Source organism: Metarhizium album (assembly GCF_000804445.1).
Source record: "Metarhizium album ARSEF 1941 chromosome Unknown scaffold_4, whole genome shotgun sequence".
Classification (NCBI taxonomy): Eukaryota; Fungi; Ascomycota; class Sordariomycetes; order Hypocreales; family Clavicipitaceae; genus Metarhizium; species Metarhizium album.
This window is the reverse complement of record NW_024467578.1, coordinates 1,155,079-1,172,801: the sequence shown is the minus strand read 5'-3', so window position 1 is coordinate 1,172,801 and position 17,723 is coordinate 1,155,079. Positions and strand designations below refer to the sequence as shown.

General features: G+C 51.8%; 2 protein-coding genes across 2 annotated transcripts in view; both read right to left on the bottom strand.

Moving 5' to 3' along the window:
- Window positions 1-1,383: 1,383 nt before the first annotated feature.
- Window positions 1,384-3,004, bottom strand: MAM_02632 (uncharacterized protein; the record flags this gene model as incomplete). Its single annotated transcript, XM_040821431.1, has 2 exons — window positions 1,384-1,553; window positions 1,786-3,004. The coding sequence occupies 2 exons, from the start codon at window positions 3,002-3,004 to the stop codon at window positions 1,384-1,386; spliced, it is 1,389 nt and encodes a 462-aa protein (XP_040680845.1).
- A 1,624-nt stretch (window positions 3,005-4,628) lies between these two features.
- MAM_02631 (Amino acid adenylation) overlaps window positions 4,629-17,723 on the bottom strand; it is a gene marked incomplete at both ends in the record, with an annotated part of 28,515 nt that continues 15,420 nt past the window's right edge. Inside the window, 3 exons of the mRNA XM_040821430.1 lie at window positions 4,629-8,048; window positions 8,174-12,742; window positions 12,807-17,465. Of these exons, the coding sequence (XP_040680844.1) occupies window positions 4,629-8,048; window positions 8,174-12,742; window positions 12,807-17,465 (12,648 nt within the window). The remainder of the gene's footprint in view (window positions 8,049-8,173; window positions 12,743-12,806; window positions 17,466-17,723) is intronic.

Here is a 17,723-nt window from a genome sequence, read left to right as displayed (position 1 = left end):
TGCTCTCTCGCCCGCCGCCTCGTCCGCCGCCCGGATGTAGGGGATGATCAGGGCCCTGACCGCGTCCACCAAGTCGTCCGTCTCCTCGGCGCGCCGCAGCGTCGCCCCCGCCGCGCCGTCGACTCGCCCCCCGCCGTTGCTTTCGCCGTCCGCCCCGTGGCTGTGCTCGCTGGCGCCCATGCCCATGGTCGTCTGGACTCAAAAAGTCAATCTCTGGGCTGGTGGCAGGGCCGGCGCGGACGCGACTGACGGGGCGAGACGCGGCCTCCTCATATCTATAACCCCATGTGCCCCGTCTCTCGCAGTCGCGTCCCGACTCCCGACGCCCGTCACCGCCTCCTTGGTCGTCGGCCGCAACATGCGCACACATCTTCGTACGCATGCATGTCCGTGGCTGGGGCTCGATATCACGGTAGCATTATTGCCTGCCATCGCATGGCGGCCCCTGTTCAGCCGCCCTCGGGCTGGCGCTCGGCGTCCAACGGACCAACCGCGACGTTTGGATTCGAGGCCTCCGCAACGGCCCGCAGTCCGCCACTGGTGACAGGTAAGATTCTGAGCCGTGCCGGCCATCTCTTGCGGTGTGCTGTGTCCTGTGCGACCCTGTGGTCGTTGCCGAGGACCTCATTGGACCGACGGGCCTCGGCACCAGCGCCAGCCGGCTCAACTTTTGTCGAGGCGGCGAGCCACGGCGGCGGCCTTGCCGGCTGAATCATTGAATGTCTCGCCGCGTCAACTCAGCCTGCTGCGCGTCTGTGTCACTGCGTCATTGAGAGGCTGCCCGGCACTGGGGTGACGCATCTGCAGGGTCGACATGGCCGTTCTAATTTCTGAGTCTCCGACTCTCATCTACGTGTTTATTGCGTACGGAGTAGTTGGAGCCCGGAAGACCTATATCCTGATGGCTGTCTAGATACAGGGATCCCATTTTTCGCAAGAGAAAATAAAAGGGAATTGCTACACGGGCATGACACTTTGGCTACACGGGCATGACTCTTACACGGGCATGACTTTTACCACTTCTGATTGGTCGCATACTTTCTTGGCCCCACAGATACTTCCTCGGAAAGGCGGTGTAGCCAACTTCACTAACAAGCTCCTACATCACCATGAATTGCAGTCACTTATCGTTGTGGGCGCGATTGGTCTTCTGCTATCTTGCAAGCCTGCATTTCGGATTAAACTACCGTCCTTGTACTGTTAGCCAGTAACTGTCAAATACTGGCAAAAGACGTGATGTGGTCTACTTAATTTATTGCCTCACAACGATACAATCTGGATCTTCGTCATCACTCTTAGCCAGTTCCCATTGACTCCTTGTCCTGCGAATGTTTCGTTGCGTCCTCCGTCCACTGTACCGCACGCCTGTCGTATTCCCAGCATTTAGGACTTTAGAAGGTCTACCTGGCCCTTGCTGGGCTGAGATGCCAATTTGGCCACCAGTTTGTGTGATGGTTTCTCGAGTAGCTTTATGCACTCTCCTAGCAAGAGTTGGCTTATTGAGACTTCCTGGCGGTCGACCTCGTCGCCCACTTGGTTGATTATCAGATCGGCTACTTGATGTAATAGCTAGGCTTTCTGGGATAACCTGCGCTGTATTCTTTGGCCTTCCACGTAGTGCAGTGGCAACTTTCGGGTCAAGAATTCGTCGGTATGGATCTTGAGATGCCGATTCCCGTAGTCGCCAGCGTGGGTGGACCTCCCATTTAGTGAAACGTGTGTCAGAATCTAGCTTTGCGTAGACTTTATGATAGCATGGGATTCCCAGCTCAATAGAGACCGTACAGTCGTCGTCGCAAAGTCCAATAGAGTCGGGGAAGGGATTCTTCCCCGTCGGCAGAAATTTGCGAGCAATACAGTATTGCTTGTTGATTAACCCAAGTCCTTTCGATGACATGGTTGTTCGTAGTTCACCAAGATAGTTTCCCATCGAACCTAGGTATTGTGGAGCAGTCAGGACATCATCCTGTCCACAGGCATCCTTAAAGGCACGTTCTTGGTCATGTATCATATCCTGCATTGCCTCGACGAGTCGGTAGAGGTGGCTCATGCCATTTAATAGATAGCTTTTGATATTATTGTTGCTTGCTTCTGTGCCGGACGTAACTCGGATTCCGAAGTTACGATAACGACGGATAAAGCAACGTGCCCATTGAGCACTAACAGGCATATAAGTCGAGTAGAGGTATTGTAAGATCGCTCGTTGGTCGTCGAACTCTTTACAAAGATCTCTCCATGCCTGCTCAAACGCTTCCTCAGTCTCGGCATAGAGAACCTTTTTCCACATTAAAACAACGCCTTGGTAAGTATGAGGAATCTTATCACTACTCGACCGATCTTCGATCAGATGCTTATCTGTAGTGCTCAACCCGCCATCCGCCTGTGAGGGAATGTCTTCACTGTCACTAGCGCTAGGGCTAGTAGTACTGTCCTCACGTTGGCCCGTCCACCTAGTCTTCGATTTAAGCAAAACGTTTGAAAGGATATGATGAATACAAAGCTGTTGCTGTGCATTTGGAAACTGATCATTAACGGCAGCTTTCATAGCCTTGTCGAAGTCTGTGATGATGACATCTGGTTCCCTGAGTGAGTGTTTTGTAATGAGCTTGCGAACACTCTCTGCAAGGAATTGGAACCCCTCCCTCCTCTCGTTATCTATTAAGCCAAATGCAGCATTGAACACAGTTCCAAGACAGGTTTGGCCAGTAGCCTGGAATAAAGGAAGCTTGAAGCGATTAGTGTTATATGTGTTATCAAAGCTAATAACCTCGGGGAAGCGCTTCCACATCTGTAGACAGTACGGAAAGGTCCAGACAAGACCAAGCAGTCTATCTGGATCATCATCGGCCCATTTCGCGATGTATGGGATCTTCTTCTCATCAAAGAGTTTGATCAATGCCGCAGTAGGTGTATAGCCATTTAGCTTCTCTCGGTTAATGAACGAACGGGCATTATAGATATCCTTCCGCAGGAGTGTTGTATCGGGGAATTGCTCCTCAACCATAGCAGCTACATCACTGGCTCGAATACCCGCGCGACGGCTTGCTGACTCGATGGTTGCTTTAACTGGTGTAGTAAGGCGGCGGTGGGAAACATGCGCAGATGGCGTAATACTCCGTTCATGGTTATGCTGGTGATGTTTCGGGTCTCTATGTTGTCGAAGAAGCCACTTGCCTTCCTCTAGGGCTTCAGCAATTATCATCCATTTGCAATCACACTTCCGAGACCTTCGGGTTCGAAGACCAGAACCCCCCGAGGCCCGAGATTGTCCAAACCGGTCGCATTGAATGGAGTACCTAATCAACCGTCCCTTATAGGAATATTTATTCCGCCGAATAATACCAAATCCGTTCTCCTTTGCAAATGCGTTGGTTGTTTTAAAAAGAACTTCGGCCGAGGGCGCTGGGTCGCCAGGGATTATTGGGTTCGGAATTGGCTCCGGGGCGGGAGATAGAGACTGTCGCATAGGCGAGGAACTAATATTTTCGGGCGTCGGTGATATTCGAGGAGGTTGTGTGGGTGACCTACGAGGTGGAGAGTACGGTGGAGGAGAGTCATATGCTTCGAAACTTAATGGTGACCATCCCCATCTCTCTCGCCAAGCTTGTACACGTTCGTATGATCGAGCAAGGTCTACAGTTAGCCTTCGACCTTCGCCGGTAACCTCTCGTACTATGCGCATTGCGGACTCGAACTCGGCTCTTGTCCTTGTTGGGAGATGCTGGGCGGATGGGGGTGATTCGGGAGGTTCAGAGGCGAATGGATCAAATTCTGGGCCTGGTATAAGCGCTCTGACTCGCTGGCTCCATCTTTTTCCACGGAAGAAGTCATTTTGAAGATATATCTCATAGTCAGATCGAAGGCCCCATGCAGGCTCATGGCGGCCCTGTGAACCATGGGGGTGTGGGAGACTTGAAAGTGTTTGCGGGAAAGAGGCGAACAGGTTATCGAGTGCATTTTCGTCCCCGAGGCCGTAGAACTGACCGATACTCGTAGCAGAGCTACTCGCGGATTGTGGTCGGTCTTCAACTGTGGAAGGACTAGATCTGCGTCGCCGACTGGATTTGTGTCGCTTTCCTCTTTGTGATTGATCACTGGGACTAGGGCTCCGCGACCTGCGAGGAGGTGTGCGAGGCAAAGACATTGACGTCTTGAGAAGAGAACAAGATTGTAGTGAAAGAATTGGTCGCTATCTCTACAGCATAGGGTGCCGTATTATGGTTTATTAAAAGCTACGAAAATGAAGAAAGCAAGCTCGAGGGGGTCGCCCCGACTGCGCGACCACTGGGTTGCTGCGTAGTAGCTTAGCCGAAATGAAGTAATTTACACAGAAGCAAGGTTAAAATGGCCCAGGTACTTGCGGCTGAGGTGGCAGAATCCAGCGTCGTTAACAGAGACAATGCGACCAATCAGAAGTGGTAAAAGTCATGCCCGTGTAAGAGTCATGCCCGTGTAGCCAAAGTGTCATGCCCGTGTAGCAATTCCCAAATAAAAAAGAAGAAGAAAAAGAAAAAAAGTCACAACCTCTGTAGAAAATCGTAGGCGTGTGAAGAAATCAACTCAATATTCCACCAACTTTTGCCCCTCATCTCTCTGGCACGACGATTGCTCACGATGCGCGGCAGACGCTACAAACGGACCCAATCATCGTGGCTGTCCTCAACGGGCACGTACACGCCTTCTGTGCACGTTGCCAACATGGCAGACATTTCCGCCATCAGCCGATCCATCTGCGCTTGCGACGCGACCTCGCTGCGGGAGAAGATGTTGATGCTCAGCCGGTCGTCCTCCGCCACCGTGGACACCCACACGTTCATCGCGGGCAGGGAGAGCGGCGACCACGCGTCTATCTGGCACGACAGCTCGTCGGATTCCAGCGCGCTTTGGTCCCGAGAGAACCGGTGGTGGACAATGGACCCGAAGTCGGTGTCTGCCGGCCACGGGGTGCTGTTCTTGACGATGGCGCGCAGTCCCGTCGTCTCAAACGGCATCGTAGCCGCGTGCTGGGCCTGGACTTGCTCCAGGAGATGGCTGATTCTCTGTGCTGGCTGTATTCGAGCCCGGACGGGGATGATGTTGATGCAGGGCCCGATGACGTCCTCCAGCTCGGGGACGCCCGTGTTGCGGCCGCTGACTAGTTGGCCGAAGACGATGTCGGACCGCCCTAGTAGTTTGGACTGAACCAGCGCCCAAGCCGTCTTCACCACCGTGGCCAGTGTGTTTCCGCGAGGAGGCGTTGGCAGGGGCACGCTTGCTATTGACTCGACGAGGCTCGAGGAGCGGGAACCACTCAGTGCACGTGTTGCTGCTGCCTGACCAAATAGTGAAGTCATGGATGATCCATCGAGCAGACGTCTCCAAAAGTCAAATGATGCCGCCGTTTGAATCTCATTGCAGTGTCGTACATATGTCGCAAAGTCCGCGGCGATGGAGACGGCTCGTTGGTGATACAAATCAACAAGGTTCGCCGCCAACTTGGGTATGGAGAGACCGTCGTATTGCGCGTGTGTCATCCGCACTATGAGTAGGTGACGCCCGTCGCTGCCCTTCACAAGAGTCAAGGCCAGTGGCACTGCCCCGTATAGAGTCTGAGAAGGGAAATCTTGACGGCCGTATGCTTCAGCAAATGCCCTCAAGTCCTTCAGATCCGTGTCGCACTCGGTCACGTCCAGGGATATGCGGCGGAGGATGACTTGCAGGATGCGGCCAGCGTGCGGAACAAATACTGTTCTGAGAATCGAGTGTTTCTCGACCAGCTCTGAGCAAGCCCGCCTCAGCTGAGCCGTGTCCAGTGGTCCAGAGAACTGCAGGAACCAGTAGTTTTGCGGCCGCGTTGCAGAAAAGGCCTGGACATCTGTTGTAGGAACAACATCGACCACATCATCTTCTCCGAAGGGCAGGTCTGCCCAAGGCAAATCTATCGACAATCCGTCCTCCGTCTTGTCTGAAGGTTCCGCGACAGGTGCCGCCGGAATCGACACAGCCGTGGACTGCTGGGCATATCTGGCAAGATCTGCCAGCACTGGAGAGACGAATATTTGTCTTACTGTCAGCGTGAGACCCTCATGACGAGCGAGGGATACCAGCTGCATGGCCGTGATGGAGTCCCCGCCCATCTGGAAAAAGTCCGCGTCAATGTTGATCACATCTGGTCTAAGCTCCAGCACCCGGGCAACCGTCAATTGTATTGTGCGCTCAGTCTCGGTCAATGGTCGCTGCGAGTTGCGCTGAACACCAGATCCCCCGTCGGACCATGTGATCTTCGTTGCTTGGCTACGCAGCTTGGAACGATCAATCTTGCCCGACCTAGTCAATGGAATGTAATTGACAGCAACAAACATTGTCGGAACCATGTGCCGAGGCACGCTCTGAAGGAGTCGCGATTCTGCAATGTGGACGTCTGTGTAAAACTCTTGGCTGGGCTCGAGCGTCGAAAACTCGTCTCCCTTGGAATCAAGTGTTCGCTGTCTTATAAACGCTGTCAATGCCTTTTGGGACGCAACGTCTGGTCGTTGGAGAACCTCCACGCCGACGTCTTGGGCCCCGGGGAAGAAACGAAGCAGATGAGATTCAATTTCCCCTAGTTCGACACGCTGGCCGTGTATCTTGACTTGGCCGTCCCGGCGTCCAACGTATTTGAGGGAGCCGTCGGGTAGATACTGGACGAGATCCCCTGTCCTGTACACGTGCCGTGGAGAGGAAGCTTGGCCTCTAAAGTCCTCGAGCCAAAGAGGCGGCTCGATAAAGTTTTGCCGAGTTTGGCCTTCATTATGTAGATATCCGCGACCGACGACGGGACCCTCGACGAGCAACTCCCCAACAACGCCGATGGGAAGTAGTCGAGCGGGATTGTTTCTGTCGGTGACCCAACACCTCGCGCCGCTTGCGTATCCAATGCTTGAAGGACTCGAAGCCACCTGGTCGTTGACGACGCAGTCTACGGAGCACTCGGCTGGCCCGTATGCATTGATGAGATGAACCGACTGTCCCCAAGTCTTGATGTTGTCTGTCTTGATAGCTTCGCCGCTCAAGACCAAGATCTTGATCCCTTCTACTTGCGACGGGTCGATAGTTTGCGCGACGGACGGGGTGATATGCATCCAATTCGCGGCAAGCTTTTGCACCGCGTGTGGGATATCATTTATTCGGTCTGCTTCAGAGGGAACGCATACACAACCTCCTGCCATGAACGTTGTCAGGTAGTCGCTGATGCTCACGTCGAACGCGTGCGAGGCAAACTGGAATACTCGAAATTGGTTCCCAACTCTCAGTCGTTTTTGGAGCGATAGGCCGCTTGTCGCGTAGCTCGAATGCTCGATGACGACCCCTTTTGATTTACCGGTCGAACCAGAGGTAAAGACGCAGTAGAGAGCATGGTGAGGGAGGACATTTTGCTGGAGGGAAGTTGTCCCTAGATCTGACTCCCATTGCACGGCCTCGCTCGGCGAGACCACAACCACTCGCTCAGTGAGCAGTGCAGCCTTCCCATAGTTCAAGGACGAGGAAATAACAAGAGGGCAACGTGAAGTCTCACAAATTTCACGCAAACGGGCTTCTGGATAAGAGTCATCCAGCAAAATGAATGCGCCACCGGCTCTCATAACCGCCCACATCGCCACGGAGACCCATTTCGACCTCTCGAAGAGTAGCGGCACAAAGACGTCGGGTCCAACCCCGAGTAGCTGAAGCTGCGCCGCCAGCCCTGTGGAGAGCAGATAAAGATTCTTGTAGTCCAAGTTTCCATCCCATGCGCAGACGGCTGGTGCCTCGGGACGGGCCCGGCATTGGTCAATGATCAGATCGTGGACACACACCTCTTCCGTCTGCGGCAAATGCGTGTTCCACGAGTGAATAATGTTCAGCTCCTCCTGAGTAACTAGATCGAGGTCGCCAACGGTTGTGGAGGGACTGTCGGCGATGCTGGAAATAGCATGCACTAATCTATCACACAGTCTAGATCCTTGCTCGGGAGTGAGGAAGGTGTCCCAGAAACTCAGGGAAAGGCTGACCTGGCTGCTGTCGGCATCCACGTTGATCACCAATCCGTACTAGGTTGCATGTTAGCTTATGGGAATTTCTCTGCTCTTGTACATATGTTTTGTATTGTTGGAATGGGTCTTCAACAAGGGAAAAACATGTCTTCGACAAGGGACAAAAATAAACAAATCCGTACCTCAGTAGGGTCTTCTCCTCCCACCGTCTCTAACAAGGCTGGCGGCGGTTTGCTATGTGCCAGGTCCTGCACTTCTTCTTGCATGGGAGAAGAAGCTTGGTAAGAGATGATAGAATTGAAAAGCGGCTCCTTGTTAAGACCCAAGTCATGCTGGATTTCCGCCAGTGAGCAATGTTGGTGGTCGAGACTGCGAATGAAGTTGGTCTCGTTTTCTTGCAAAACTGCCAGCATGGGGAGGTTGCCATCCAACTGCAGGCGACACACCAACATGTTGATAAACAGACCAACCGCGTGCTCAACACCGGAGAGCGGAATATCTCGCCCGGATGCTAGGTAGCCAAAGCAAACATCGTCTGTGCCTGCGTAGCAGCGTAAGACGAGTGCCCAGGCTACCTGTATCACGTTGAATATCGTCGATCCATACGTCTTGCAGAACTTTCTGATACGCTGTGCGTCAATGCAGCGAGTCACAAAGTGTAACTGGTCCTTTGAATTGTCGTTCAAGATGGGGAACAGGGTTGGAGTGACGTCACTGAGGTAACCCCCCCAATAGTCAGTAATCTGCTGCCGGGGAACAGACTTCAGGTAAGAAATGTAATCTTTGTAAGGCATAGCCGGATAGCCAACGGGCTTTCCATCGATCGTGCGGCTCAACTCGGTGCCAAGAATACGAACTGAGACACCATCGACTAGCGCGTGGCTGATGGCGAGCTCACAAAGGATCTCTGCATCACATGCTCGCTTGATGATGAATTGCCAGGGAGAAGTCCCTAGGGGCTCATACGGAGAGTCGGTTGAATCCAGAACTATGACTTTACCGGCTCCGTGATCAATGACCCATTGATCGTAGACCCTGTCGCGGGAGGGACTCTCGGTGATGATTGTCCGAAGCGCTGGGTGTCTCATCACGATCTGGGCCCACGCCTGTTGAATTTGATCAATTGAGATGGGCCGATGTGAATCTGGATTCGATATCTTCCAGACCGTCCTGGTAGTGTATAATTTATGATTTCGTCCCTGGCTCAACAATATGCCTTGTTGTACGGGCGAGCAAGGAAAGGCGTCCTGCACCGACGCTGGGTTAACGCCAATAGGACAAGCAAGGTCTGAAGACTGGTGGTCAGGAGAGGCCAGTGGCAACTGCAGGAAATTTCTCAAGTTATGTTGGTGAGAGGCGGTACACAGCTCCTCGGCCGCATGTTGGAGGAGAATCTGGCATGCCGATATCCAGGCACGGATGGACGTTTGGCGCAGAGAATTTTTGCTATAAGTGAAATCAAATTGCAAAGCATCCCCAGATACCCAAATTTCGATATCAAAGACCTCACCCCTTGGCATTTGCGGATCTATGCCTGGCGGAATATCCACAATATCGTGTGAGACTTGGAGGATAGTATCTTTGCTCTCCAGATTGTGGTAACCTCCATGGTAATTCATAAGAATTTCCATTGGTTCTGCGAGGGTAAGCCGCTTACTTCCCTCGGGATGCAAATACCGGGCAGTAAAGTAGCTCCAACCGTTGGCTTGTGTCTGGCGTAGAATTTCTCTTGTTAATTGTACCACTTCAGTAAAGGTCGAGTCCGCCGACACGCGAATAAGGGCAGGCCATATCGTTGTGAACCAACCAACAGTTCCCGAGACATCCACCGAGCTGTTCCATGGTTCCCTTCCATGACCTTCCTGGTATATAACTGGGGGCGGACGGTCTGGGAATGACTTGACAAAGGAGAGCAGAATTGCGGCGTGCAGAAGCTCAACAATCTTAGTCTGCAGTACCTCATTTGCAGGCCCGAGAAGCAGCTTCGTGACACATGGATCAACAGTGAATTTGGTAGACGTCACGTCTGCGTGGATATTGGATCCTTTTGGCAGACCCCAGTATTCTTCAACATTGAGCTCAAAATCGGCAAAAGTCGATAGCAATGGAAGCGTCTTTGATGGCCTGAGATGATTTTTCGCATATTCGGCTTGTGAATTACACCAGACCTGGAACGGCAAGGAGCATAGAGGCGGGAGCGACTCTCCTGCCAGTAGCGTTTCGAGGTCGTTCAAAAGGGTCCGCCATGAGACAAGGTCAATGACGAGATGGTGCGCAGCGAGGAAGAGATACTGGTTCTCTCCGACAGTCATATGGTCTGCCACTAACAAGGGGCCTTGCATGAAGTCAAGGGCTCGTTGGCTTTCCACGAAGCACCTAGTAGTCTCCGCAACAGAGATCGCTAGGCTACGATAACGATATGAATGCTCAATATCATCAGTGACCATTTGTACCCAGACCCCGGCTTGTTTCTTGAAACGAGCGCGGAGCATTGCGTGTCTTTTCACTATAATTGCTATCGCAGTCTCGATAGATTTCCTTGGTCGTCTGAGCCTGACTAAAAAGCTCTGACTGTAATTGTTTAGGCCCTCTGGGATACGATCAAATAACGCCTGTTGAATTGGGGAGAGGTGAAATACTGTTCCCACAGTCTCTTCCTCTCCCGCTGCTGTTGCCTTGGCTGACTGAATATGGGAAGCCAATCGTCGAATCGTTTTGTGCCGGAAGACGTCTGCAACAGTCATGACCATTCCTCGTTGACGACACTGAGAAACAAGAATCATGGCGCTGATAGAGTCTCCTCCGCAGCGGAAGAAGTTCTCGTCCAAACCTACGTGGCTAGAGTTCTTGTTGAGCACACGTGCAATGCAAGCTTGCAATGATTTCTCAAGTTCGCTTGCTGGAATTCCATTTTGATCATTTAGGCCATTAGTCTCGGCGTATGCGTATATTTGGCTCGGTGAAAGATGTGAGGCGGCCTCTTGAAGAAGCTTCCGGTGCACTGTGCCCGAGAGACTAAGCGGAATCCTATCCACAGGGAGAAATGCCGCAGGAACCATGGAAGGCGGTAACAGGTCTGGGAGTTCGGTTTGAGCCTTGAGGACTTCCATATGGAAATCAGCTGAAGCTTCAATAAAAGCAACGTTGTAAGAGTCATCAACAGTGGCGTTGAAGGAGTGGCTGATGAATGCGACTAAGATTGGTTTCGCACTCCCGTTATCAGGCCTAATCACGTCGACAACCACGTCCTTGGCCTGGGAGAAATATTGCCGGATATGAGCTGCAATTTCTTCAAGTTCCAGTCGCTGACCTTGGATCTTGACTTGTGCGTCCTTGCGCCCCATATAGAGGATCGACCCATCGGATTGGTATCGAGCTAGGTCACCGGTCTTGTAAAGCCGGCCAGGACCAATTGGTTCAAACTGTTGTAACCAAGGTGGAGGTTCAATAAAAGAGGCAGAATTTTGACTCTGGCTCGCAACACAGCCGAGGCCAAGAATCGGGCCTTGAAGAACGAGCTCTCCAACGGCACCTAGAGGGAGGAGTCTTTGATGATTCGAAGAATCTACAATCCAACACGAGACACCCACTCCCACGCCGACATTGCGCGGGTCTAATGCGTCCAGAGCGTTGGGTTGTATCGTACCATGGAATGGGAAGTCGGCCGGTCTATAGCCTTTGACCAACCGGACAGAACCCTGCCAGCGTGCCACATCCGAGCCAGTCGTGGGCTCACCGCCGATACATATCGTCTTGAGGGATGGCACGCTGGAAGGATTGATGCTCCGAGCTATGGAGGGAGTGAGATTTGCCCAATTCGCATCCAGATCACCAATCGCACTTTCCATGTCCTCCAGCTGGGATTCAGAAGGGATGCACACACAGCCTCCTTGTGATAGCGCCATCAACTGATCGCCAATGCTCATTTGAGATGCATATGAAGCAAATTGGAACATTCGGGTGTTGTTGTCCATCCCCATAGGCCCTTTCACTGCTTCCACGGCCGAACAGAACGAGACATGGTCGATAACGAGCCTGTTCAGCTTCCCTGAGGACTCGGGGGTGAACACAGCGGACAGAGCACTCTGAGGCGTTGCAACAGATGGCAGGACTGCGCCAGAACTCCAGAGGCACGCTGTTTCTCTGCCCACTACGACAACATGAACCGGAAGGTCGTTCACCATAACTCGATTAGCTTTTGAGCTGAGAATGATTTTGATGCCCGCATCCGCACACACTTGCTCCTGGCGATTTGCAGGGCTAGTCGGGTCCAGGAGAACGAATGCAGCACCAGATCTCATCACAGCAAGGACCGAAACGACGGCCCACATAGACCTTTCGAAAAGCAAGGCAACAAATGTGCCTTGTCGGACACCCAAGTCCAGAAGTTGAGCGGCAAGTCTGGACGACAGGCAGTCCAGATCCCGATATGAGAGATCGCCTTCCCAAGAGTGGACTGCCAGGGAGGAGGGACAGCGTTCAAAATGTCGCTCCACGAGGTCGTGTACGCAGGAACTGAGGGCCGCAGGGCTTTCCTTTTTCCACTTGTGTAGTTGTGCATGCTCCTCGGGGCTTAGCAATCCTACCTGTCCAACGTTGACGTTGGGACATGTGGCGATGTTCACAACTACCGCTTCCATTGTACGAAGTAGCTGCTGGGCCTGCTCCGTCGAAAGGAGTTCGTCCTTCCAGTGATCAAGAGAAAGGGAGATGCCCACCTTGTCTACGAGGGCGTGTATCGCGATGGCGTACTAGATCATCACACGTTAGAACTACATTTACAAGGCAGTAAGCTAAGGCCTTCTGGTACTCTACCTCTGTTTGGTCCTCCCCATCAACTACTGAGAATGCCAAGGATGAATTGGAGGAATCGTGGTCTGAAGTTCTGTTTTGCACTGACATGCTGGAGTTGAACAGTTCCCCTGCGCCCAAGGACATAGCATGGAATATCTCTGCAAGGGAGCAGTTTTGATATTTCAGGTTGTCAATGTTAGCGTCTTGATTAGCCCGCAACACTTCGAGCAACGGTGTGTCAGGACTTGGCGACATGTGGCTGATCAAAACGTTGATAAAAGGACCCACGGCTTCTTCAATGTTGGGCAAAGGGGCGTCGCGACCAGAAGCGACGTATGCAAAACAAACGGATTCGGAGGTGGTAAAGCACTGCAAGATAAGAGCCCAAGCCACCTGTAAGACGTTGGAGATGGTAAATCCATATTTCCTGCAAAATTGGTAGATGATTGAGGCATCCTCGATGTCTAGCCCGACAGAGTGTAGTTCTCGCCTGTTGCTATTGACAGAGAACGGTCTTTTATAGTTGCTAATTCTGGGGAATATACACGGCGACATGGTGGAGAGCCTCTCCTTCCAGTAATGAATGATGGCATCTTTCGGGGTAGATTGTAGATATCGGATATAGTCACTGTAGGGGGGTCCAAGGCCTGCAGGGAGTACGTCGTCATATGCTAGCTGCACTTGGCGTGTAAGAATGGCTATGGACGTTCCATCAATCAAGGCGTGGCTGACTTTCAAGTCGCAAAAGGTGTCGCCCGTCTTGCCCTGGCATAAAATGAGGTGCCAGAGAGCATTCCGATCTCGGTGCGCAGGCGTGGAACGATGAGCATTTATCAGTTTCATCGTATCTCCGTCCTCACACTCGACTATGGTGATGTTGTCCGGTATTGATTTCATGACTGCTTGGTTGTAGTACTCCATATGCAAGCTACTCTGGACAAAAACTGTTCGAAAAACCGGGTGTCGCTGGAGGACCATTTCCCATGCTTTTTGGAGCCGAATCATATCAACAGAATCATGACCAGCGACCCGAAGTTTCCACGTAAATCGAGGGCTATAAAGATCATTATCCTTGGACTTGCTGAGTAGGATACCGCGCTGGATGGGAGAGCACGGATATGCATCATGTATAATGGCGCTGATTTCTCCATCATGCTGGCCAATTTGACCCCGGACGCTGGCAATAAAGGAGTCAAGATCCTCGTATGTAGTTGCGAGTAAGGGGAAGTCACCAAGTGTGTACGCTGGGGATGCGTGAGAGAGATCATCAACTGCTCTGATGATCGACTTTCGGTACTCATCAACCCAGAGTCTCAGCGAATCACCATGTTTCATTTGCTGGTTGAAGGTAAAATACGTCACTAGCTCCCCTTTGACAATGGTTGCCGAGACATTGATAAGCGCGAGGCGCAGCGCTTCTGGGTTTATATCGACTATTTGACATTGAGCATGTGACCATCTGATAATTTGCAGGATCGAGTTTTCATGCTCGGGCTGCTCTTTCAGTTCCTCATAATTGAGGACAATTTCGAACGGCTTCGGCAATGAGCGCTCCAAGTCTGGCAAATCTTTGGAGCTCGATCCTAGATGAGTCCATGCGTTTGCAAGAACCGAGCGCTGGGCATCTTTCGTGCGACGTATTATCTCCGTGAGACCTTGACGGTTGTCGACCTCGACGAAGATGGGATCGATTGTAGTAAACGAACCCACCGTCTGCGAAATATGGATGGACTCGTCTAAAGGGTCACGATTGTAGCGTTCATTATACATGACTGGGGGAGTCCACTCCGTGAAGATCTGCAGGAAAGAATGAATCAACGCCGCATGTAGGATCTCGGCTGGCTTTGTCCGAAATGCCTGGTTGGCACGTCCCAACAGCAGATTGGTAGTGGAATTATCAATTGTAAACGTAATAGTCTTGGAGTGTTTGACCTGATTCGGGCGTCCTACCATACCCCAAAGCTCAAGCGGGGAGAGCTTTGGGATTTGTTTTCCTGGACGAGGAAGGACTCTGGTTCTTGTTGGAGTATGTCTGGAGGTGGCACTGGTCTGTAGATTGCAACAAGCCTGGAAGGACATTGACACCGTACTCAATTCAGAGAGAAGGTTCTTCCCGCTTAATATAACCTCCAGATCCCCAAGTATAATGCGCCAAGAAATCGCATCGACGACGAGACGATGTGCAACAAGAACGAGATAATCGTCTACCTGTCCATCCACTTGCACATAATCTGTAACAAAAAGCGGACCGTGCTGGATGTTGACACACGCCTGCGCATCCTGGAGTACCCGAGTGAATTCGTTCTGACTAGAAATGGTTAATTGCTGGAACAGATGCGATTCTTCTGTTTCGGATGTGATGCGCTGCGTCCAGGAGCCCTCAGAGTCTTGGCTAAACCGAGCTCGAAGCATGGAGTGACGCTCAATGATGGCCCTGAACGCTTGTCGCAGACGGTCAGTTTCAATTCGTCGAGTGATCTTGATGACAACGCCATTATTGCAGTAGTCACAGCCCTGTGAGGAATACCGGAGGAAGAATTGTTGGCTTAGAGATAAGGGGAAGTGATTGTCCATCTTTTCCACAGCCAACGGAGTAGTATTACTACGTTCGTTCCGAGCATGGCTGGAAATTCCAGCAAGGGTGCGGTGACGAAAGAAATCTTCCATGCCAATAGAAATACCGATACGGCGACACTGAACAATCAGCTGCATAGCAGAAATGGAATCCCCTCCCAGGCGGAAAAAGTCGTCGTTGATTCCGATTGTCCCTGAATCTAGGTCCAGCACCTTGGCCCAGAGTGGATGTAACTTGTTTTCTATTTCGGTCTTGGGAGTCTCCTTGGCTGACGCACCCGCGTTCATGTATTTTTCTAGCTCACAACGAGTCAGTGCTGCTGCTTTTCGTTTCAGAAGTCGACGATCCGTCTTGCAAGAGCTTGTCATAGGGACCCAGTTTAGAGGCAGAAAGACCGTGGGCACCATGTGCTTAGGCAGCTGGCTTTGCAGGCGCGCTTGAGTGAGGTCAACCTGTTTGGAGAATGCCATACTCGGGGGAGCGAATAGTTCATCACCAACGTCAACGTCGTTGCTCCCACATATACTAGGCGACTTGACAAAAGCAATCAGAAATGAGCGAGATGTTTCCGATTCCAACGCGAGGACATCGACTACGACACGTTCCGCGCCGTCGAAGCTGTTTGATATATGATGCTCAACCTCCCCAGGCTCAATGCGTTGGCCCCTGAGTTTGATTTGAGTATCTTTGCGGCGGAAGAAACGGATGGACCCATCTGCGCAATAATGAACCAAATCTCCCGTCTTGTAGAGTCGCACAGTCCGCTTGGGGCGGAACTTCCTTGCCCAGGCTGGGTTTTCGATAAAGGCTGCTGACGTCTTCACGGGATCATTCAAATAACCACGGCCGAGAATTGGGCCTTCAATGAGTAGCTCTCCGATAGCACCAACAGCTACCAGCTTATGGTGGTTGTCTGGGTCAACAATCCAGCAGACACAACCGCTCTCACGGCCAATGTTTCTCGGATCAGACGACAAGTCTGGGTTAACCAAGGCCAGAACCGAACACTCGGTCGGACCAAACGTCTCCCGAAGAGATACTCGACGGCGCCACATCTTTATATCATCATATGATGGAGTTTCACCAATGAGAATCACGGTTTGTAGCGACGAGACCTGTTCAGGTTCGAGGAGACGAACTACCGGCGGCGTTGTCTGAATCCAGGTAGCACGGTACTGTTGAATCGCCTCGGCCAGCGCGTTGACTCGCTGAGATTCCGAAGGAATGCAGACGCAGCCACCCGCCATGAACGTTGCTAGCTGGTCCATGATGCTCACGTCCCAGGTGTAGGCGGAAAATTGTAGCACGCGAGTAGAACGGTCAATAGATAAGGATCTATGTTGGGCTGTCGCGCTGGTACAAAACGAAGAATGATCAATAACAACGCCCTTGGGCTTCCCAGTAGAACCAGATGTAAAAACCGCGTATGCTGCATGTGCGGGCTGGGCCTGCAATGATCGTGTGGGCTCTGAGGTTGGCATGATCCACTTCTTATATTCATCATCGCCAATCATTATGACCTCTCTGACGAACGACGAGGCATCCACGGCGAGGTTAGATGATATCATAATCTGAGACCTGAGATCTGCACAGATGGTTTGCTTGTGGGCTAGAGGGAGAGAGGGATCAAGCAGGGTAAAAGCGCCGCCAGCACGGAGGACGGCGAGCATGGCCACAGGCGTCCATCTGGATTTTTCGCAATGTATGGTCACATACACCTCCGGTTGAACACCCCGGTGGGCTAAAACTTTAGATAGGCATAATGACAGTTGGTCCAACTCGGCATATGAGAAATCGCCGTCCCACGCACAAACTGCCTGAGCTGAGGGGGTAGAGAGGAAGAACGGCTCGATAGCTTCATGTATGCACTGCTGTCGTGCCTCGGGGACAACCTTGTTCCGCAAATTTAACCACTGAAGATGATATTCGCTCAGTAGATCAATATCCCGGACTTTTGCATCCGCAACGGCTACAGAACTCAGTAAAGCTCTTTCAAATGCAACTGCCAGATTATCCACTTGGCTTCGTGTGAATGAATGCTTGTGGTACCAGAGTGCAAATTCAAGCTCGTTTTTTGATACAGCAACATTTAACGTAAGATCATACTACAACATAAATTAGCTTTGAGTCTACTTGTGATGCGAAGTGTGTAGATATGAAAAGTTACCTCTGTCGGATCATTACTGTTGATTGTGTGCATTGAAAGTCCCGAATTGTGGTGACTTGGCTGTTTCTCGGATCTGGTTTGGAGTGACACTACCGTATTGAATAAACCACGACCATGAATGCCCAGTGAATGATATATTTCAGCCAGCGAGGTGTGCTGATGGACCAGCCCTTGTAGAAAATCCGAGCGAATCGTC